At 32.2% G+C, this 24010-nt stretch overlaps 1 protein-coding gene across 1 annotated transcript; it reads left to right on the top strand.

Moving 5' to 3' along the window:
* The first annotated feature begins 21042 nt into the window (after window positions 1-21042).
* On the top strand, window positions 21043-21797 carry LOC131039580 (SKP1-like protein 1B). Its single transcript, XM_057972368.2, has 2 exons — window positions 21043-21356; window positions 21480-21797. The coding sequence occupies exons 1-2, from the start codon at window positions 21072-21074 to the stop codon at window positions 21651-21653; spliced, it is 459 nt and encodes a 152-aa protein (XP_057828351.2). The 5' UTR covers window positions 21043-21071; the 3' UTR covers window positions 21654-21797.
* Window positions 21798-24010: the final 2213 nt, after the last annotated feature.

The following is a 24010-nucleotide window of genomic DNA, read 5'->3' as shown; positions in this document are numbered from 1 at the left end:
CAAGCTTTACAAGTAAGTCTTACACTTCTAAGGGAATTTTAGATCTTGTGCACACTGATCTTTGTGGTCCTATGAAAGTTCAAAGTTATTATGGTGATAAATATTTCATATTATTTATGGTTGACTATTCAAGGATGATGTTAGTAATGTTTTTAAAAGAAAAATCAGAAGATTTTCAAATGTTTAAATGGTACAAGGAAAGAGTTGAAAATGAAACAGGAAGACAACTGAAATGTCTTAGATTAGATAGAGGAGGAGAGTTCACATTTGATGAGTTCAACTTATTCTACAATGATCATGGTATTAAAAGACAAGTCTCTGCACCAAGAACTCCACAACAAAATGGAATAGCTGAGAGAAGAAACAAATCTATTGTGGATTGTGCTAGAACCCTGATGATTGAAAAGAAAGTGCCACAAACATTTTGGAGAGAAGCAATAAGAACAACTGTTTACACCCTGAACCAAGTACAACTGAAGAAAGGTACTTTGAAGACACCATATGAAATCTGGTATGACAAGAAACCTAAATTAAGTTATTTTAAAATCTTTGGAAGTAGATGCTATGTACACAAAGATGATAGAAATGGCAAGTTTGATCAGAAAAGTGAAGAAGGAACATTTCTAGGTTATTCTTCTAGGATCAAAGCATTTAAATATCTGATCAAATCATCTAACAAAATAGTAGAAAGTGCAAATGTGAAAATTGATGAATTTGCAGAAAGAAATGATGAAGGAAATTCCAAAGAACTAGAAGATTATGATGAATTTGTCTATGTTCAACCGACAAGTCCTACCGAGAGAATTGTTGAAGAAAATGAAGAAAATATCCAGTTACCGAGTGATGAATAAGATCATACAGAGCCTATCGAGCCTGTATTAGCCAAGTATGTGAAAAGACATCACGCACCAAGTCAGATTATAGGAGATAAGGATGATCTAGTGATGACAAGGAACAAACTGAGACAAAACACATGTTTGATATCTGAATTTGAACCAAGAATAGTGAAAGAGGCATTTAACAATGAAGATTGGATAAATACTATGACATAGGAGATTGATCAAATCAAGAAGAATGACATATGGACACTAATCCCAAGACCAAAGGACAAAAATGTAATCAGTACAAAGTGGATTTTCAGAAACAAGCTAAATGAAAAAGGAGAGGTCATTCAAAATAAAGCAAGACTAGTTTGCAAAGGTTATGCTCAAAAAGAAGGAATTGATTATGGTGAAACTTTTGCACCTATGGCTAGACTTGAAAGAGTAAGAACATTGTTGGCATATGCTGCTTTCAAAAACTTCAAGGTATATCAGATGGATGTCAAATCTGCATTTCTGAATGGAATATTAGAAGAAGAAGTTTTTATTGAACAACCTGAAGGATTTATTGAAGACAATAATAAAGATCAGGTATGTAAATTGAATATGGTTTGAAACAAGCACCTAGAGCATGGTATGAAAGATTGCACTCTTATTTGATTAAGATTGGTTTTATAAGGACAAGCGAGAATAGCAATATGTACATGAAGAATGATGAAAATGGAATACTGATCTCAGCCATATTTGTTGATGATATTATATTCTGTGGAAATGACTCTCTATGTAAGAACTTTTGAAATGAAATGAGCAAAGAATTTGAGATGTCATTAATAGGTGAGATAAAGTATTTTATAGGTTTACAGATACTGCAAATGAAAAATGAGATTTTCATTACTCAATCCAAGTACATAAAGGAAATCTTGAAGAAATTTGGAATGGAGGATTCAAAACCAGTAAGTACTCCTATGACTACCAACTGTAAATTATCAAAGAATGATGAATCTACATCTGTTGATGAGACACTTTACCGATCCATGATTGGAAAGCTACAATATGTTGTTCACAGTAGACTAGACATAACACATGCAATAGGTATAGTTGCAAGATTCCCTACAGATCCTAAGGAAACACACATGACAACAATCAAAAGAATTTTTAGATACTTGAAAGGCACAGAGGATTATGGCTTAGTATATCAGAAAGGAAATGATTTTGATTTAAAAGTTTATACTGATGCTGATTGGGCAGGCAACATTGATGATAGAAAAATCACAAGTGGAGGAGCTTTCTTTTTAAGAGAAAGACTAGTGAGTTGGCTTAGCAAGAAACAAGGATGTGTTTCACAGTCAACAACAGAAGCTGAATACGTTGCTGTAGCATTGAATTGTACCAACATTGCATGGATCAAACAACTTTTGGAAGGAATAAATGAGAAAGTTACCGAGCCAATAACTATATTCTATGACAATACTAGTGCCATTAACATTTCAAAGAATTCTGTTATGCACTCTAAGACAAAGCACATCTTTATCAAATATCATTATCTTAGAGAAGAAGCTCAAGAGAAGAAAGTGGTGTTGGAGTATGTTAGCACAAAGGAACAAATAGTAGATATCTTCACCAACCCACTACCAAGGGACACTTTTGAATATCTCAGAAGTAAGTTAGGGGTCCTACCCCTATCTTTTATTCACTGACCGAGTTCGGTGAAAGCATCAATTCGATGACTCTATCAAATATCTTTTTAGAGTTGATGCTGATTTACACACTTTAGGATGTTTTCTAAAGGTGTACAGGAAATAATACAGGAAACAATACAGGGAACAGGAATTGAAGACAAAATGCTCTAACTATGACTCAGTTGATATAGAACAACAAGAAATCACTTCATACAGGAAGAAATTATGTTTTAGTTCTTTACTTTTTGGCATTGTTGTCAAAGGGGGAGAAAATCGAGAAAGGGGAGAAGACTGAAGATTGGAAAGAAGACTGGAAAAAAGAGGAGAAGTCTAATGTATGGGGGAGAAGTCATGACAACAAGAGAGCATTTCAGTACTTCAGAATCACAGCAATCTGAATCTTTTTAAGGTCAAATCAATTGGTTTTGCCATCAATGCCAAAGGGGGAGATTGTTAGCATTTGGCATTATAATAGACAATGCAAGATTGTTGGCATTTCAATAAGGATATTGAGAAGGTTGTTGATGATTATGGATATAACTAATTAAGGATGTTTACTATCTTGATATTATTATTTTGTCATTTATGTCAAGAAATTGATTTTCTAATTCAGTATGATGTTGCCATATCTTGAGAAGTATGATTTCAAGAGTATAAAGATGTCGGTAAAAGACACAGAAAGAATATGATGAATAAGGGGATGAATAAGGTATTCAATGGGCAACTATTACCGAGTCAGACAATGATGAGATCATGATGTTTAGATTGTTTTAACATTCATACATATGTTGTAAATTGTAAGGCTAATACTATACTATGTTACCGAGCAAAGAACCTAGTCGGTAAACCCTAAGGAACCTAGTCGGTAAACACTAAGGTTATCACTATTGGTTAATGAAGGCGAAATGTCTACCGAGTGAAGTTTAGTATTTACCAAGTTGTTACCGAATTGTAACCGAGCTATAAAAGAATACATTAAAAGGTTACATGCGTTATTTAATGAAGGAAGCTGATGAGCTGGAACTGATTAAATGATTGGTATGCCGTGCATGAAGTTTGTTAATGAATCTATGGCAAAGGAAAATTGGCATGAAGATCTACAACTCAGATTGAACCGCAATACCCTAGCACAAGTTCCAAGAAATATATGGAAGTTCCAAGGCAGGGTAAAACGTTTTTCAGATCGAAGGATACATTGAACCTGGTCAAAGTTTGAAGATCTGATGGCTATGATTGATCATGGGAAATGTGATCAAGGAGATTAAGAAGTTAGCTAATTGTTTATAAATAGGGAGCTATTGATAAACAATGTATGCAGTCAAATGTATGCATAGGGATTCTACATAGTGATTACCGAACACAGAAGCCTGAAGACCTATTTGAATAACATAGTATAGAAGCATAGCAGATGGACAAGATTAGTTCTATGTCTAGATTGTATTGAATAAATAAGAATCTGCTTTAGCATTTTAGATGTGAAGTTGCAGATAGATTTTTATTACTGTTATTTTGTGAAAGTGATAGAAAATATCTTAACCTAGTGGACTTAACAGTCTTATTTGTAAAACCCTCTAGCAAGGTGACATTCTGATTGAGTGTTTGAAATCCTTTAACAAGGTCACTTCTAACAAGGTGAAGATCCTAACAGATCTGAGGGAAATCCCTTAACCGGGTCACATCTAGCAATGTGTTTGTAATCTTTAACAAGATTTTCTTTAACCGAGCATACTCTAGAAGAGTATATTTCTTAGTGGATCCAAAATCCCACAGTGGTTTTTCCCTATTTGGGTTTCCATGTTAAATCTGGTGTTATGAGGTTTATGATGTTTATATGCTTTTGAGTTTGCATGTTTAGCAGTTTTGGTTATATTACTAAAGTATATGTTACCGAGGTTGAATTTGATATTTTTATGGAAGATTAAGTTTGTATGATTCACCCACCCCCCTCTCATCCTGTTGGCTATTGATAGTTCTATACTTATATTAAGTATCAGAACTATCACTTCTCTCCCTTTGATTCCATCTTCCTCTGGTCTGAGTCTAACAGCCTAGAGTCCAGTCTACCCTATAAGTGACTCTAGTCTACCCTGCAAGTGATTCCTCTTGGTCACTGATACCTAGCCGGGCTATCATCAAGCTCGCCTATGGCTAGTCTACTAAAATGACCGACGTCCTTGGTCTGCTACATATAGAACACTACTGTACATGGCTGGCTCTTCTTGACAACCTCCAATGGTCGTGCGGATCCCACGATGGAGAGTCAAGATAGAGCCATATTCATAAATTTGAAACACAAACATAAAACAAGAGAACAAAAGATGACTTTATTTACAGAGTCGAGCTTGGCACAAATGCAACTTGGAACTCAGAAAACAAGGAAAAACAATATTTACCCTATCTACATTAGCACTTAAGGATTTAAGCCATGTTTACAACAAAAAACAAAACTCTGAGAAAATAACCAAAAAATGATCTTCTAATTGTTATTATGAAGAAGTTTGTTTTTGTGGAGCTAACACATCCAACAATCCCAATCCAACCAACCCTTATAGAATTCCCATTGGGTCTTTTATATCCTCCTAGACATAACTTGAATCATCCCTAACAGACAAGATTCAACTCGACACAATTCAGTTTCTGACTGTAACTAACTTTTCTTTCTTCATCGGGTCATCGGGTTAGCATCACTTTCCTCATCGGGTCATCAGTTTAGCACCAAAACACTTACTCCGATGTCCGATGACAGTTTACAACTCACTTCCTTTTCTATCAGGTCATCGGAGTAGCATCAAAACACTTACTCTAACATCTGATGACATTTTACCAATTTCACACTTCCTAGTCGGTTTCTATCGGGTCATCAGAGTAGCAACAAAACATTCTTGCCAATGGCTGATGGTGCGGTCCACTTCCTCATCGGGTTATCGGCCTAGCTCCCAACCTGTTATGCTGATAGCCGATGATGCGCTCCACACAATATGCTTTCCCATCGGGTTAGCATCAAACATGTCTTGTCGATACTCAATGGCTCCACTTTGAACTCAGTGTGCTCACTCCAGTCCACTGGTGACCTCATCAGCTGATCAAGGTAGGTGGAAAACACTTCCGCCGATAGCCGATGGTTCCACTTTGACTCGCTCTAACCGCTGGCGACTTCGTCAGGCTATCAAGGTAGGTGGAAAACACTCCCGTCGATAGCCGACGACACCTCATTGGGTTATCGGGATAAGTATAGCCAATAGATGAAATTTTTAAAAGAAGTCAAAATGCACTCCAAGCTCCAAACAAACAACCTAATGGACTAGAAGCAGTCCTTATGCCAAAATTGCCAAAATTGCCAAAATTGAAAAGGGTATTTGCTCACCCTTAGGTGCTCCTGCACCACCCAGGCCACAGATTCTGGAGGTGCAGAGAGGAGATGAGGAGGGATTGAGAGATTGGGTTACATTTTTAGAGGACTTGGTCATTACTTTGCGACAGCGGTGGATGGAGGAATTGATTGCAGAGAGGGATTAGATACATAGAGCACTATATATTATTACCCACCTTTCTCTACCCCTCTAGGTTTCTCACTTATCTAAATATCCACCCTCTAGTTCTCTCCCTCCCTCTCCACCTTTCTCTCCCTTCTCCTTACCTCTATCTATTTATGAAATCTCTTTGTCTCTCTCCAAACCTATCTATATGCATCTTGCTACCCAAAAATGCATCTCATCTCATATATATCAAAAAAATAATAGTGTTTCCAACTATAGTATAATGGTATACCCTGAAGGGTTAAAATGTCACACAAAATTCCATAAAGTCTATCAAAATTCCATAATAAATAGTCCATATGCATCTTGCTACCAAAAAATGCATCTCATCTCATATATATCAAAAAAATAATAGTGTGTCCAACTATAGTATAATGCTATACCCCAAAGGGTTAAAATGTCACACATATATATATGTCACATAGAGCACTATTCGATGCTCTCCCTATCACCCACTTTTATAACGAGAAATATTATGGGCCCACCTAACAACTATATATATAGATATAACACATATATATGTCACATAGAGCACTATTCGGTGCTCTCCCTATCACCCACTTTTATATAACTAGCAATGTTATGGGTGCTCTCCCTATCACCCACTTCTATCTTCCTCTCAACAGACTAGCAATGGAGGAGTGATGGGTCCACCTAGGGTTCCGTTGGGATAGACTGGAGTTAGGCAATTTGCACCTACTAGTAGAGGCAACATAGGTTAAAAGATTTGATATTGATGTTGTATCATAGATACGATGTATTTTGACACATTTCTATTAGATATATGATATGCATTCTTGATGAGCTATTTGATGATGAACTTCATGGTCTAATGTTTCTTTGTTGTGTTTTACACTATTCTGATGATGAATACAATGTGAATGTGGTATGATGTAGTGATGTGATGTACCTGTATTTTGTGATGTATAATGGTTGATGAAATTCTTATTATAATGCAATGGACTAAAATTATGAAATGATATAAATGAAAATGTCATGTGATCTTGTTTATTTTTTTGTTGTGTCAAAATAGGTGTTGAAAATCATTGATTCAAATGAATTGTTAATTGTTAGATGTAGAATAGATATGAAATGATCAATCAATTGAATCAACCTTTGTTTATTCTAGAAATAGATATGATAGAAATGATTTGATACAATTTTGATGAGAAAGTATTCATTGCTTTATTCGTAGTGCAATACATTATCATCATTGAGCCTTATTATGTAACAATGGAGCTTATTACACCAGGGTATGAGGAACCAAGATGTATAGATATCTCATTGCAAAGAAGCAAACATGTAGCAGACAAGGAATGGACCCTCCATTCTTGGAATTATGCTGGGGGTCGAGGTATGTGTGGCATTCACAAGCTAAATGCTCCTATCATAGACACCTACTAGAGAAATTGCCCCAAAACTTCATTGGTTCATACCACAAACATCAAATAAAGGAAATGATTATGCCCATCATGACTCCTCTAGTCACTTTTTGGACATCCTTGAGTAGGTAAAAGAAATGATCTTTGCCAATTTGATAAAAAGAGTCAACCAAAATAGACAAAATTCAGCAGTTGGACTGACTGTGCCTTTGCTTTGATATGTTTGATGTGATTTTGATAATGTCTGGTGTCACAAGTTTTGGACCCCGTTTAAGACTGACCTATCTGGTTTTGAGTGTACCAATTCTGTTTAAGACAAGATGTTTATCACATTGATACTTTGATAGCGATTCGATAGATTAGACAGTTGATCAGCTTGATTGTAGACATTTTGACAAGACAGTTGTATCCTTTGTTTAACTTCACGCGAAGTGGTTGTTGGATATCTGCTAGGGTGTTTGATTCTTGCGAGACAATTTATTGTAAGTTTTTGATGTTTTGGGATTTTTAGTTTGTTTTTGAAGAGATTTCGATGTTTAGGTTTTTCTGGCATTTTCTCAATATTTTTGCACCTTTTTTCAAGATCAATATCTGAATGTTTTTGTTGTGATGATTTATTTTAGGACTTTATCTGATTTTTAGGGTTTTTTTCAAGACTTTATTTGAATTTTAGGGATTTGTTTAGGAATTTATCTGATTTTTAGGGATTTTTTTCAGGACATTTATCTGATTTTTAGGGATTTTTTCATGACTTTATCTAATTTTTAGGGATTTTTTCAGGACTTTATCTGATTTTTAGGATTTTAGATGGATGTGAAATCGATATACTTAACTCATTTAAAAAGGTAATCTTGTTGTTTAACTCATTTAAAAAGGTAAGTACATATATTAAAAAGGTAAGATAGTCAAGATTATATATGCTATTGCAACACAATACAAGTGGCCAATATTTTAGATGGATGTGAAATCGATATTCTTGAATGGTTATCTAGATGAGGAAGTTTATGCAAAATAACCTATGGGTTATGAAGTTTCAAGAAAAGAATACTTACTCTACAAGTTGAAAAAATCCCTTTATGGGTTGAAGCAAGCTCCTCATGCCTATTATGCTAAGATTGGTAGACATTTCTTGAAGAACAGATTCAACAGAAGCCACACAAAGCCTACCTTGTATGTCCAATGTATTGGTAATGATATTATCATAGTTTACCTTTATTTTAATGATCATATTTATACAGGTAACAACAAATCTCTCATGGAGAAGTTTCAAGTAGGAACGAAACAAGAATTTGAAATGTCAGATCTGGGACTTATGCATTATTTTCTTGGTATGGAGGTACAACAAACATCAAAAGGTATATATTTTTCGTAAACCAAGTATGTAGCTGATTTGTTAAAAATGTTTAGAATGGATGCATGCAAAACACTTGCAACCCCCATAACACTTGGTGAAAAATTATCCAAGGAAGATGCAAGTCCCAAGGTTAATGCTACTTTGTATAGAAGTTTGGTTGGTAGCCTCTTGTATCTCACAACTAGTAGACCTGATATTATGTATGTTGTGAGCCTCATCTCTCGATTCATACAAGATCCACACGAGTCTCATTGGCAAGATACTAAAAGAATAATGAGGTATATGAGAGGTACACAAATTTTTGGCATTAATTACTATCCCACTGAAAAGTTTGAGTTAGTTTGTTACACAAATTTTGATTGGGCTGGTTCAGTGGATGATACAAAATCTACATCTGGATATGTTTTTTCACTTGGTTATGGATTTGTCTCTTAGAGTAGTAAGAAATAGGCAATTATGGTCCTTTCTTCAATAGAACTAGAATACATTGCAGCCACCTCAACAAGTTCTCAAGCAATTTGGATCAAATGAATATTGGAAGATCTACATTTGGTTCAACAACATCCAACCACTATCTATTGTGATAACAATAACATTATTTGCATGACAAAGAATCCCATCTTTCATGCCAGAATGAAGCACATAGAAATCCGACATCATTACATTCGTGACTTGGTTCAAGATGGGCAAGTGGAGTTACAATTTTGTCTTTCATCTAAGCAAGTAGCTTATATCTTTACCAAAGCTCTTCCTATGTCAAACTGTAGCTGAGAGAATTCGACAGGTACTTGGCATTAAAAATGATATTACTCGAGAAGAGAAGGAGGAAGCTAGGCGTCAAAATGAATGGGCATTTTATTATTAGTTCCTGCCTGCAGGAAACTATAGCAGAGGCTTAACTATTAAATAGTGATTAATCTATTTCTATTTAGCCAATCAAATTGTTGGAATATTTATGCATAAATTCATTTTTGAAGATGTGTTAGGTACAAGTTACGAATATTTTACCGGACAATTCAATGGAAAGTATTTTGGCAATCTCTGATTGGTGCTGTAGATCAGTGACAGATGCATTTAGATTTACCTATGCCAGAGAACACACCACTTTCGAGAGAAAGGCTGACAAAACAGTGTTATTGGGATACACATTCCTGGTGATCACCGTCAGTGCAAGAGGCTGCAAAACAAGAATAGTTGAAACGAAAGTTGGCAACTATGGTTTTATTATTTTTGCATGCATGCTACATGTGGGCATCGATGAGAATTGCACCTGTAGCCTCTGACATACCCACATATAAGTAGTTCTAGGTTGAACTTCCTAGTAAGCTCTATAATGAGCATGGTGGCTTTCAGATTTCAAATTTTACAACAAATACTTTTTTATATCATCTATATATGGCATCGAATTTACATTCCTATTTCCCGCCTGTTCGGCGGGTCACCTACTTTATTTGTATAGTTCAATCCATTCATCCAAATTGGTTATGCATATCATGCGTTAAGCTATGACTTGATGACTCGTCTGCTTCAATGCTTTTTCTGCTCTGTTGTATAGTTTCATTTCCTCCAAATCCTTCACGGAGGGTTTGTATTAGTATTGGTCAAGTTTTATTTTGGAGAGATAGGGTTTTGAGAAAATCTTCCTTAGTTGCTTCCTTTTCTAAGAGTGAAATAACTTAATTCTTTCCTGATTTTTGCAGTTCTTTCTTTGTTATAGCCCTTGCTAAAGCTCACTATCAATGGGGCCGAAATGAAGCTCTTTTCTGTGATTCAAGGCATGGTGGCATCTATAAAGATGGTGATTTTAGGGTTTACAGTCGTGCTAACGCAGAAGCATCTAAATCATTAGTTAGCGATGTGGTGAAGAAATTTAATCCGTGGACAAGTATATACCATTCATTAAGCAATGGCTTCAAACAAATTTCTTGGACAAGTATATATCATTTAGTAAGCTCTGTTGTATAGTTTAATTTCCTCTAAATCCTACATGGAGGCTCGTGTTACAATTGATCAATTTTTATTTTCGAGAGCTAGGATTCTGATATATCCTTCCTCAGATGCTTCCTATTCTAAGAGTGACATTATAGAATTCTTTCATGATTCTTGTTAGTTCTTCCTTTGTCACAGCCCTACTAGCTAAAGGTCAGTGTCAGTGGGGCTGAAGCGAACTCCTCTTCTATGATTTTAGGCAAGGTGATTTTGACTGCAGCATAATGATATTTATTCTGAGACAAAAACACAAGCAGAGGCAATGGTTTTGAAATCAAATGACAGAGATGGTCTTCTAACATGCCCTTTGTATCCAAGGGTTAAATTTAAGTCCACAGGTCAAGTTAGTTGTACTATCAATAAATCAGCTTTCATAAATGCCAAGGTGAAGTAGGTAGTATTGAACTTACAAGATATCAGTAATAGCTTATTCAAAATATACCCATGATGTTTGGCTATAATATTTTACATGATGGCCACTTGTCATTCTTCAAATCATTTACAAAAAATCCAATGTATTGAATTCTTGATGGTTACTGCAAAATCTTGTTAGAAAAGCAATTCACGAACAAGCATAATGCACTACAAGCAATCGTTTGTATTATGTTTGAGATGAATTATTGCACATTTTAAAATCCATATAGAGATTCATTTGTATTATGTTTCATCTAGCAATTCATTATTTTTAAATGAAAGAATGATTTTTTTTATGGTCATAACTGCTTTTTTCTAATTTATCATGAATGAAAGTCAATGAATTGGAGTACTTTTAATATGTTGTGTGAGCAAGATTGTGCAGATTTTCTTTGCTGTGAGGAAATGACAGGATTTCATATTTATAACTCGACTTTTGAGAGAGATGACAGCCCAATAGCAGCTCAGAGTTGAAAAACATTTTTAGGGAAAAAATCAAACAACTATATTATGATCATGTGCAGTTTTCCAAAAAGACGAAAATATTTGTGTATCACCGGCTACTGCCTGACAGAGGGGAGAAGGGAGATTATTTGAATTACTACTTTTCTGCATCATTTGGCAAGCTGGCAAATTATTTTCAATGATTAGATAGTTACTCCATGTTTTTGTCAATGTTACTATTTTTCTTATATACAAGCTTCTTTGGTTTTCAAATTATATTGGCAAAATAAACAAAGAAAAATCTGGATGGGTTATCACTCATGTGTGACAATTATATTCCTATTATTTATTGTTTTAGGAAATGCCATAAATTATAGCATTGAAATCAAAACTGTATGTGTATTATTTACACTAGAAACAATCTAGTTTTCTGAAGACAAAATCAAGACTGTTTTAGCAGTCTCAGGCAGGAACTTCGCTGCCTACAGCACTGGTTGGAAATGTTTCAAGAACAGATTTAGTATTATAACTCTTATCTGTTATTAGTTAATGCCATAAAATTACACTTAAGGGTACTTTTTAATAAGTGATTAAAAGATATGATTTACTTTTAATCATTAATTAATAAATAGAAATTTTTTATTTGTTATTATTTGTTCATGTTATAGAATCATCTAATAAATACTATTAAGTGACAAATAAAAATATGTTGTTATTGACAGAAGTGAATGAAATCTATAATAAAACTGTAGGAAACCTCTTGGTAATTGGAGACTTTTATTTAATCGTGGGAGCCTACATATGGAATTAAAGATATACTCTCATAGTGCTAAACAGTTTTTGCAAACCGTTTCCTTTAAACCGTTCTTTCATAAACAGTTTTTGCAAACCGTTTCTATTAAACCGTTCTTTCATCTTCACAAAAATAAATATCTGTAATACAGTTACACATTCTCCATTTTGTTTCAGAAGAGAAGTGCAAGTGAAGCATCTGAATTTTTGTTTGGGGGGGAAAGAGGCTTAAAGTTATACAATTATCTCCAGGCTGCATAGACAGGTAAGAGACAAAATCCTTTAGATTATTTTTTGGATAAGATTTGACTGTCATTTCATCAAGAAAGTAGAAATATCTCATTTAAGGGTTTCTTCGGTGTTAATTCTGTTGCACATCTGTTTGCGTCATGCAGTTTTTAACTTGAATTTGAGAAGTAATTTTAATCCTCTAATGCATATGTGATAGATTGATTATTGATGGCTTAATTCATCATCTTTTGATGTTGGATGAGAATGTGATAGAAGAGATTTTGATATTCTACAGGAGTTCAATCTATAAAAAACTGTTTTCAAATGTTTTCTTTTCATCTCCATTCATTCACCAATTTATTTTTAAATTTACGCATTAGTTTTTAGCATATTATAAGACTACCCAACTTAATGGCAAGGGTTAATTTGACCAGTACGATAGACACAACTTGAAACTGGGTTGCTCCGGTAATTTTGTTACACTTTATTTTTACCTTTTATCTTTTTATTTTATATTGAATCTTGTGCTGAGTCTTGTGCTGCTCTACCTTTTTCTGCTCCACTAATGGCTTGCTTCCAACATTTTTTTTCAAATTAAGATAAAATACAATGCTTCCCTGAATTTTAGAATCACATTGCAAGCCAAAAAGCAAGGGATTAGATTTAGATGATTCTATGTAATAAGTCAATCTGTATTCTTCATTTTACTTCTCTGAATTAGGGTTTCCTTTCTTTGGACAACGTTAAGTCAATCTGTATTCTTCATTTTACATTCTCTGAATTAGGGTTTCCTTTCTTTGGACAACGTTGTAAGTGACAAAGGATTGGGAGAAATTTTTAAAAAAAAATTTATACTCAATTTAGACTAATTTGTCTTAAAAATATTCAGTATTATAATAGTACTCGTCACACACACCAATAAAGATAAGAACTTAAAAATATTCAGTATTATAATAGTACTCGTCACACACACCAATAAAGATAAGAACTTTCAGACATTTCATAAATGATTCATCACAATCACGATTAATAATATCATTAGGAGTATTATCATCATCATTGGTATTTTCATCTTCATCTTTATCATCAACATCTCCATCAAATAGAACTAGGTGCACATTATCCATTGCCCTTGTTCTAGACAGTTCAATATCCTCATCATCAATGATATGAGCATCATAATCACAATAATTATAAAATTTGAACAATGTAGTAGAACTGGATTGGCATCATGGGTACTTGAAGTTTTAAGCTTATGTGGTGAATCATTGCACCTCTTTTCTGAGCTGTCATACAAGTAGAATGCCAGTTTGGTATAATTGTTTTAGTTTGTAAAACATGTTTTTTCCTAATTATAAAGCATAAAATAGAATTGTCTATAAAGGGGCACCATTTTTTTATTTTTTTTATTTTTTGAAGTGTATCTCTTTTTTTCTTTTAATTAGCAAATAGAAGGCTTTTATATGTGGAGGTATTATAGGTACATTTAAAAAAAATGTGTACAGATAGTGATAGATATATGCAAAATTGTAAATTTATAAACATATTTGAGTTTTACATATAACAAAATATTATTTCTAATTCTAAATGAACATTATCACTAACTTTAATCCTAACCTTGTTTGGATCCCAATTTTAAACTTGACTTTAAGTTTTATTGATAGCTTTAAGGGTAGCTATTAGTGTTTTGTTAAGGTTAGGGTTTAAATAAGGCCATAGTCAATGTTTATTTATGATTCAATTATAGATAAAATTTATTTGTAGTTCATTGTTATAGCCAGAATTTAATTAGAAATAGGGATCAATTAGGATGCAATTATTACAATTATTCAGTTAGAGCTAAACTTTATTTATATTTCATTGTTACATGTTATCCTTTACACAACAAGATCTCTTTGATATAACTTATAAAAAAAAATAAAAAAATTAATAGAAAGGAATTTATCAAATCTTTATAATCTAATTTTTTCTATGAAGATCAATTAAGAGGTAGATTTCATTTATTCCCTTATTCATAGAATTATGATTAGACAAAGAGGTTATTTTATTTCACTAAGGAAATGATAATTTCAAAGTGTTAATTTTCTAGCTGCAATAAAGGCTCTATTGTCATTTAATGATTGCCTTTTGAATTCTAGTTGATTAGAACTAGTGTGAGAAATATTAAGTAGGGTAGTTATGCTTCTGGTATGCCTATTGTGATTGTGTCCTTGTTCCTCTTTCATATCTAAATTGAGTATTTATGTTGATAGAGCATCAAGAAAGGTGCTAATGTTATCATAATATTGTGTCTAAATATATTATTCAATATGAGGAATTTTAGGAGAGGGATAAAGTGTCATAAGAAAGGCTATACCACTATCACATATAGTGTTATCATAATCTTGTGCCTACATATCCTAATTAGTATGAATAATTCTAGGAGAGGGATAGGGTTGTATAAGAGAGGCTAAGACACTATCATATATGAAATTCCTACATTATAAAACTAACTAATGGAACATACGAGGAGATATTCAAGGAAATAAACTTTCTTTCCAAATAATAGTATATGCCTTACTAATGAATTAATTGATACAAAAATTAATTAACCAATGCAACTGCATAAGTACTAAATTTAAAAAATAATGGCATCTAAATCTGAAATATTAAAGAAAATAAGTTAGTTCTAAAAATCCAAATAAAAAATTATGAAAGTTCTAGATATGGAAGTGGGATGCCCTAGTCTTAAGGGTGTTTGAACTATTAGAATATATCATAAAAACAATTAATGGGTCCTATAGGCTTATCTCCCAAAAATATAGCTAAAAATTGTGAAAGACATAGGTGTTGGGTGTCCTACTCTTAGTGTTTTTGCTTGTTTAAAATTTGGAATTGGTCATCATTGTCTTCTTTTCTCATCTATAACCTCCTCTACTATTGAATGTGTTTGATTCTAACACACAAAAATGGGGAAAAGTGGTTTTGTTGTATAGGGGATTTCCAAAGTCAAACCACATGTTGGTGTTTCATCTTCCACAACAAATAGGATTGATAAAAAATAGAGCTTATCCTTAGAAGGGTAGTAATAGAAATGGTAAAATAAAATGGTTATACCTTAGGTATTAAAAAATTATCATGGATTTTCACATTGAGGTGAGAATGAAATTCTCTTTAGACAAGTCTTGTAAGTGTTTTAATGCAATAAAATGATAAACATAAATCATAAACATGAAATCATACTTGAATGTAGAGTTCTATAGTCTATTTCTTCTTCAATGCTATTGATTGAATTGGATAGGAATGGTTTCTCTTCGAAATTATCATATTTTGTGAATAAAAGGTATTTTTTATAAAAAGTTGACATAAAATGTTTAAGTACAAAAATTGAAATAGAATTCAAATTGTGAAGGTCAACACTAGCAATGGCTGCAATATTGAGGAATTTTGGTAGTGCACAGTTGGAGGGTGCCATAATCTCACTAATATAGATCCTCCAAGATGTATTCATGAGTGTCAGGGTTTGTAATTTTAGATCAAGTCCTAATTTGAGTATTTGATAAAATTAAATTTTAGGTGAAGCAATTAAAATTAGAGTAGTATAGGGCCCAAATAAGCTTAAAATGATCTAGAAAAAGACACACTAAAGTAGAGGACCGAATAGAGTGTGAAATTATAAAGGGATATAATCTACTAAACTATAGTCATACTATTTTCTCTTAAACATATGCCTTATTTTACTAGTGAAATTAATAGCAACCCATTGAAAACATACAAGATATAATTTTTTTTTGTCATGATATTATGAAAGATAATGTAGCTATGGGGCCTTGTTACAAATATGTCTTTATCTTGTCATTGATGCCAACACCTCTAATCCAAAAGTAGCATTTTGGGTCCAGAAGCTTGTGTTTTGGTCTGTGTGTTTGTGTGTTTGTGTTTTGATTTGGATAGTCTTTTGAGTTTACAGAAAAGACCTTTCATGTATCAGTTGATGATTTGGTTGTTTCATTTTGGTCTAGAGTTACATGTTTGGTTTCGGTTTTGGTCCCAATTAAGATCCATTTAATTGATAGTTTTGGTCTAGTTATATATTTTGGGACAAAGATTTGCATACATGTTACACCCTTTCTTTTGGCCGAATTGATGAAGATTCTTTTTTTTTGGATTATATGTCTATCTATGTGTGTGGAATATAGTAAAGGTATGTGTGTGTAACTTAATGCAAGGACGGTGATGTACGTGATGTTTATATATCATAAGGTATTGTAATACAGAGGTGATAATTGATACAAGGATATAGATTTAGAGACTTGGATGTCCGGTTATTTTAGTTGTCATTAGCATACTAAGATGCCTTTATTTATACAATTTCTTTTCTACAAATTATAATACTTTATCTTCCCCTATTATAGTTAGCATCAGGTAAGAGCAGTTAGCTTTGGTTTACAAGTCCAAAATAGTGATCTCCCTATTCTCCCTATTGTAAAACATTTCTATATAGTGGGTCATTTCTATGAGTTGACGCTCACCATGATTTTTTCCAGTTCAAATTTTCCACATATAAAATATTGGTGTTCATGTGTGATTGATGTGAATGATTTAATAATGTCCTATTTTGATGTTCTTTGAAGTGGACTATTGGAATAAATTTGTTGATGCAAGATTAGAGTTTGAAATTTTAGTTTATGCTTATTCACCCCCCCACTTAGCATTCAATGTGTGTCCATCAGGCCCCTCATGTCATCATTGAAAGGGAAAACCCTACAATAGTATAGGGGTCTGTGATTGACTTTATTTATAATAGGGTTGAGTTAGGCAGGAATCTTCACCATCATTTTTAGGATAAGAGTGATCACTTGTCCATGATGGAATAACTAACAAACTTCTAAAGACCTCCCATCAAATTCATGATGGAATTTAATTTCAAATTCTAAAATAACTTGGATATAATACTAACTCTAGTAAATCCTTCTCTTAACGCTAGTTTTCTTGTATTATCTAAGATCCTTTAACAATGACATAATAGTCTGATCCAATTGATGAGAGGAAATGTGCTACATAATGCATATTAAACCACCATAAAAGTAGAGAATTGTTTGATTATATTTGAAAAATAATTCCTAAACCTTTAATGCCTTTTAGTCATTCAACATAATTTGGAAATTATTCCTACCATGATAACCCAATCAACTCCCTCCTACCCTTCTAACAAGGTACATTAAGTAAATACCCTACCATAAATCTTTAGTAGTGATTAGATTGTTATAAAAATATAGTACTTATAGCACAATAGGCCATATTAGCCTCTTGCCTTACTAACCCATCAGATAAATATAACAAAAGAATATGTAAGAAAAAATGTAGCTGAGTTATGTTAAAACCTTAAGTACCATAATTGCATCAATTTAAACTACATCCAAATCAATTTTTATAATATAAAATAATTTTACTCAAGATCGTGAGTAGTGTTATGCATGTAATTAAACACACAACTAGGGTTTATGTTGACACGGGCACTCATTCAAGCTATTATGGTTCAAGATCCACCTACATATCTTGGGAAAATATGTTGAGCTTATTTAGGAGACAATGTGAAGACATGGACATATGTAAGGTGAGTCTACATTAATGAATTAGAAAGAGGTTGAGTTTTGTGGAGTTAATTAGGTTAGGATATTATGTAAGGAGACAACTTCAATAGTGTATAAAACAAGGTCAAAAAAGAGAATAAAGGTGGACAGGTTGAATTTTTGAATTAATTAACCAAGTCTGGTCAAATTGAATTGCATTATATGTAACCAAAAAGAAATTCCAAAATCTCAGAGGCTCTCACATCAATAGAAATAGGGTTGGGTAGAAGGCATTCTTGATATTTTACTTGATGAATGAGAAACAACACTTTCAATTGGATTCATACAATATCATGGACAAAATAGGGCTGGTAGATGTAGACATCTAAAAATGGGCAATGCATTTCCATTCATCATTACGGATTCCTCTATCCATATTAATTATGTTTTCTTCATCTATAATAATTAAATAATTTTTAGTTATTTAGTTATCTCAATTTTTGTGATATCTATCTTGATTAAATAACAAAAATAAAAATTTAGTTAATTCATCATTTTCCTCCAACATTAATTATTCAAATAATTCATCTTTTGCTGAACTATAATTAATTTTTTAATTATTTAATTAGCTAAGACTTTTTCTATAATGAACTAATCTTAAATAATTTTTTTTAATTTCTCACTCCCTAAACAAATAAATAAAATTAATATTTTATTTATTTCTCCAACCACAATTATGCTTTTTATCCCTCTTAATTATTTCACCTCATCAATCCATGTGCTAATTGTAGGTCCTACACTATCTAAAATTTTATCATTTGTTGATATTTCTAATTTATCTCCACTAATGATAAAATATCAAGTGAATCTTATAATATAAAAAACCTTAATAAATTTATTTTGCCTGATACAATGATTATTAGGAATGCAATTCTTTGAGCATGATCATTATTAAGCTACCCATCTACAAAAATAAGAAAGTTATCCTCTCTATCAATTATGAAGCATCAAGTATCAAGTTATTATCCTATATTTGTGTTATCATGATTAAACTACTTTGAATAGAAGTCCACATTTCAAGCATTTAAGAAAATATGAAGAAAATAGTGGAGCAATCTAGCATCTTTTACATGGTATATTTATTTATTAATATTTTTTTATGCATGGATCTTAGGCTTTATTGAGTGAGTGTGATTGAAAATTTGGAGTTTGTATTAAGGAAACCCTCTCATACTAAAACCTTGTGAAATATATGGAAATTAAACTCTAGCCTAGAAACAAAAAGTAAGACCTTAAAATTTCATTACATATCATTGAAACATGAATAGGCTTAGCTATAATTCTAATAAGGTAATTGAGAAGTTGGATCTATGTTCCTTCTGGGGGTTCTTTGTCAATAAAAGCTTCTAAATTATGGATTAGGACTTGTAGTACTGTCTCTTCAAATATTAGGCTAAAAGTCTCATACATGATTGTAGGGTGCCATAGTCTAGGGGTTTCTAGTTGTACAATGTTTTAGATCATTTGTTACTACCTACCTCGCACTTTTATATTACTCCAGAAAGAACGAAAAATGTTATGTTGTATAGGGAATTTCTTAAGTGAAACATTATGTTAGTTTTTCCACCTCCACTACAACAATGATATAAAAATAGAGCTTATCCTTAGAGAGGACAATGGATAAAAGCTTAGTGTAAATGTTTGAAATGATAAATGTTGCCTTTGATGTGTGAAACCCTTGTCTTGAAGTCTCACAAAAAGATTGATGTTTTGTTGACTGATGTTAATGTTTTCCTTCATAAAGAAGAAACACATAAAAGTTTATCATGATTGTTGAAACTTGAATTATTGAGTCCTTGATTACATAATTACTCTCAATTTCCTTGATTATACATGATTGAATCCGCATAGGATTGATACTTGATGTAGGCTAGAGTTAAAATATGAGGATCATGGAGAAGTGCAGTAATAATATCCAATATCGAGTATAAATTGGTTTTCAAATATGTATATAAAGAATATGTGCGTAAGAAGTGACTTAATGCTTCTATAGATTAGTTGATGCTATTTGTATGATTAAATATCATAAGTAAATTAATTGTAAGCCGATAACATCAAAAACTGTATAAGCATGTTATATAATCAATAAGGAAATAATTGAGGTAGGGGGGTGGCTTGAGTGGAAAGAGCTTCTTGTGGTAAAGCATGAGGTCACAATGTATAGTCTCCCCGATCAGACATTTTGAGCTAGTGTCCATGCTAAAAAGATGTAAAACATATCAAGAATACTCTAATGATATGAAAATATATAAAATAATAAAATTAGTATCGTCTATTTACAGTCTATTTCTATAATTAAATACTAATGTATAGAAAATTAAATAAGAAAATAAATGTGCTTAAGGTTGATGGTGATGGGGGAGTGTTTACACTAGTTGAATATTTTGCAATCTTGGAGTTATATACTAAGAAATGACAGTAGACAAATAAATCTATTGAGGATTTTGTGGCTTTATAATGTTTTGTGTAAGTTTTAGGTTATCAACAATGTGAACAATGTGAATAATGTTTTGTGGCTTTATTTGATCTTCCTTTGAACAATGTGAACTTTTGTTATGCTACTTATCAAATTGATCTTTATTTTCTCTCCTCTTTTCTCGTATCTAAAGACATCTGGTATTTAGAATCACCTTGAAAGGTATGTCATTGTGCTGCTAGATGACATGTTCTTGTACGTCAGTTAACTATGTAAAGATTCAAGACATGAGATATCAATTATTTAAGTGTTCTATAAACAACTGTGGACTTTGTATAGACTTACAAACCTAAATTTCATTTGTACTTGTAGAGTTTTCTGCGGCAGGCAATAAAGTAGTGATGGCGGAGCCAGGCAAGGTGAAATTATTGAGCTCAGACAATGTGGAGCTTGAGGTGGATAATGAGGTGGCTTTGCAGATGGTGATCATTAAAGATTTCATACAACATGGAGGCAGTGGCACCACTTTCCCTGTCAATGTTTCCAGCACAATATTAGCAAAGGTTATTGAATACATCAAATATCATTTGGAAGCCAAAGAATCTGGCCGGTCAGAAGAAGAAGTGAAAAATTGGGATAAGCGGTTTGTGGATGTTGATCAAAAAACCCTTTATGATCTTCTTATGGTATGTTTTGACATTTTATACACAATTTGTACTTCTCCTTAAATTTCTCAGTTGTACGTTAGTTTTATATTTTAGAACTCATCTTGTAGTTTGTTTGTTTGTTTAATTGTGTGGGATGTGCAGGCCTCTACTTACTTGAAAATAAACGAACTTTTCGAATTCTTAGGTGATACTGTTGCTGACAAGATCAGAGATTTATCACCTGAGCAAATTGTGGCGTTATTTGGCATAAGAAATGAGTTTACTCAGGAAGAGGCTGAAGAAATTAGACGTGAAATTGAATGGGCTTATGACTGAAAACGTTATAAGGATAGATTTAGTATTATAATTCTGACTGATTTGTCACTGGGAAAATATTTTCATAGTTCAATTGAATAGTTTGTGGACATTTTATGAATTTATTTATTTATTTATGTGATTCTCTGAATCTATTCTGGATGAAGGACAATTTATACAAATAAAGATTATAATGAGTATGCTTGAATAAATGTAAGAGTTTGCATTAAGCCATCTGGTTCATGTTATACAAGTTGAACATATTTGTAACAGTTTGCATTAACTCATGTTATTAATGTTATACGAGTTTAGCATAGTCATAATATTCAAATACCTTTGGCTATCTACTTGTAGGTTTTGATGTTTTGACGTTTAGTTTTTGAATCTCTTTTTAAAAAAAAAAAAGAAGTGGATTAAGAATTAAATTTTATGCTTATTAATAAAATATTTATGCTTGAATTTATTTTGATTATTATATAGTTTAATTTCTTTCTACTTTTTTCTGTGTTAATTTTTTGTTATATTATTTTTGAAAGTTAGTATTCAAATTAGAGAGTTTATGTAAAGAAGTTTTAGTATTTTATTTTTTATGAGAATTTTGTATACAATTTAAAATGTAATGTCACATGAAGTCACATTTGGCAATGTACAAGGAGCAAGGAAAAATAACAGTTTTATATTTCAAATATTAATGGAGGGTATACAATAAGAATTACTGCATCTGTTAGAGATAATTATTTATAATGTAAACTGAGAACATATAAAGTTGGGGGTATAAAATCAAAATGTAGAAACTACATTTATTAGTATATAATATAAACAAACTGATTTAAATGTGAAATCTAAATACTAATATTTAGGATAATACAATTTTAAGTCAAAAATATTAGTTTCAATACTTAAAATCCTAATTCCAATCTTATAATATTAAAAAATCATAAAATTATTTTTTATTACTCATAAATTTCAATATAATATTTTTTTATATAATCACTATAATTTATAATCCAAATGATTTCCAACATTCATGGTGATGTAACCTAAATCTTGAATACCAAATTTTATGCCCATATTTCTCAAACAAATTATATTGTAAAAGATATGACACTTTCTCATCTTACCTATATAAAGGGAATCTTCCTGGATTCCTAAGATGTTGAATGCCATCACTACCTATTCAAAAGTTAATAAATAAATTCCAAATCTAATTGACATTGAGTACTATTGATATTAATCACAATCTTAGTGAGATAATTTTTATTTAACCAAACTTTTGATAAAAAATGTTAGTTACTTTAAAAACTGATGTTAGATCATTAATCACCTAGTAATATATCTTCAATAGCATAAGGATTTAATAGTCTTAAAGAAAGTATGAAGGAAAATATAGTTTTTGATTAAGATAAACGGGTTTTACAAGGACCCAAAACTCAAATCTAAAAAAAGTAGCAAACCAAAGTCTAAAAAATAGCCAAATGACTACAAAAATAGGGGACACACTCCACAACTCCTAACAAAAAATAATGAGAGAAAAATAGTAACTAGCAAAAATAAAAAGCTAGCCAAGAGGGTCCAATAGAAATTTACATATCCACATCTTGTGTGTTTATCTCCAAACTCTTCTTACTCAATTTGGCAGTTGAAGGTGGAACATTGCTTAGTAAATTGTAAAATGAAAAAGCCTCAACACTTTGTAAATTATCCTTAAAAGATAACACATCAGAACATCTACAACACAACATGTACACAATGAATATTAGAGTCAAGATACAAATAGAATATTATCACAATAGGATCAATATCTTTGTGTCCTTATACCAATAGAGCCTTAAGGGTCATCCAAAGATAACCTAAACAAAAAAAAATACATGCCATGAAGAACATCATAGGAGAGTACATTACATGCAAGAAAATACACAAACAAAATGTTGTTGCATGAACGAGGTAGTCTATCAAGTTATTTGTCTCCAAATCTTGCTCATTATAATATCTAGAGATGATGAAAAATAAGCTAAAGGACATATGACTAGTACAAAAGATAGAGCTATGTCTAGCATGGAAAGCATGTACCATGCTCTAATGACATATCATATTGCATGTCACTAGTAGCTAGAGTTAATGCTTTAAAAAATATTAAGGGAAACTCATTACCATTTTCAACAATTTGAACCATGTTATCTAAATCATAATTCAAATTTATCACTATAGATGATTTGGTAGAAGGAAGATGAGAATCCTTTGAATCGACAAATTCAACTTTTGGTGAGATTTGCATAGGTAAGGAACATCTCTGGAGCTGGGCGATAGTGGTGAAGGTTGAGGAGGCAGGGCCAAATAGGCTTTTGATTGCTTGGAGGAAGATTCACTTATAAAAAGCT

Source organism: Cryptomeria japonica, chromosome 5 (assembly GCF_030272615.1).
Source record: "Cryptomeria japonica chromosome 5, Sugi_1.0, whole genome shotgun sequence".
NCBI classification, from domain to species: domain Eukaryota; kingdom Viridiplantae; phylum Streptophyta; class Pinopsida; order Cupressales; family Cupressaceae; genus Cryptomeria; species Cryptomeria japonica.
The sequence above is the reverse complement of the archived record's forward strand: the minus strand, read 5'-3'. Positions and strand labels throughout refer to the sequence as shown.

What these genes read in the sequence shown, in the direction of transcription:
- LOC131039580 (XM_057972368.2), top strand. Translation starts at nt 21,072, where the DNA reads ATGGCGGAGCCAGGCAAGGTGAAATTATTGAGCTCAGACAATGTGGAG. An exon ending in CCCTTTATGATCTTCTTATG is followed by an intron (nt 21,357 to 21,479) that starts GTATGTTTTGAC and finishes TGGGATGTGCAG; the next exon opens with GCCTCTACTTACTTGAAAAT.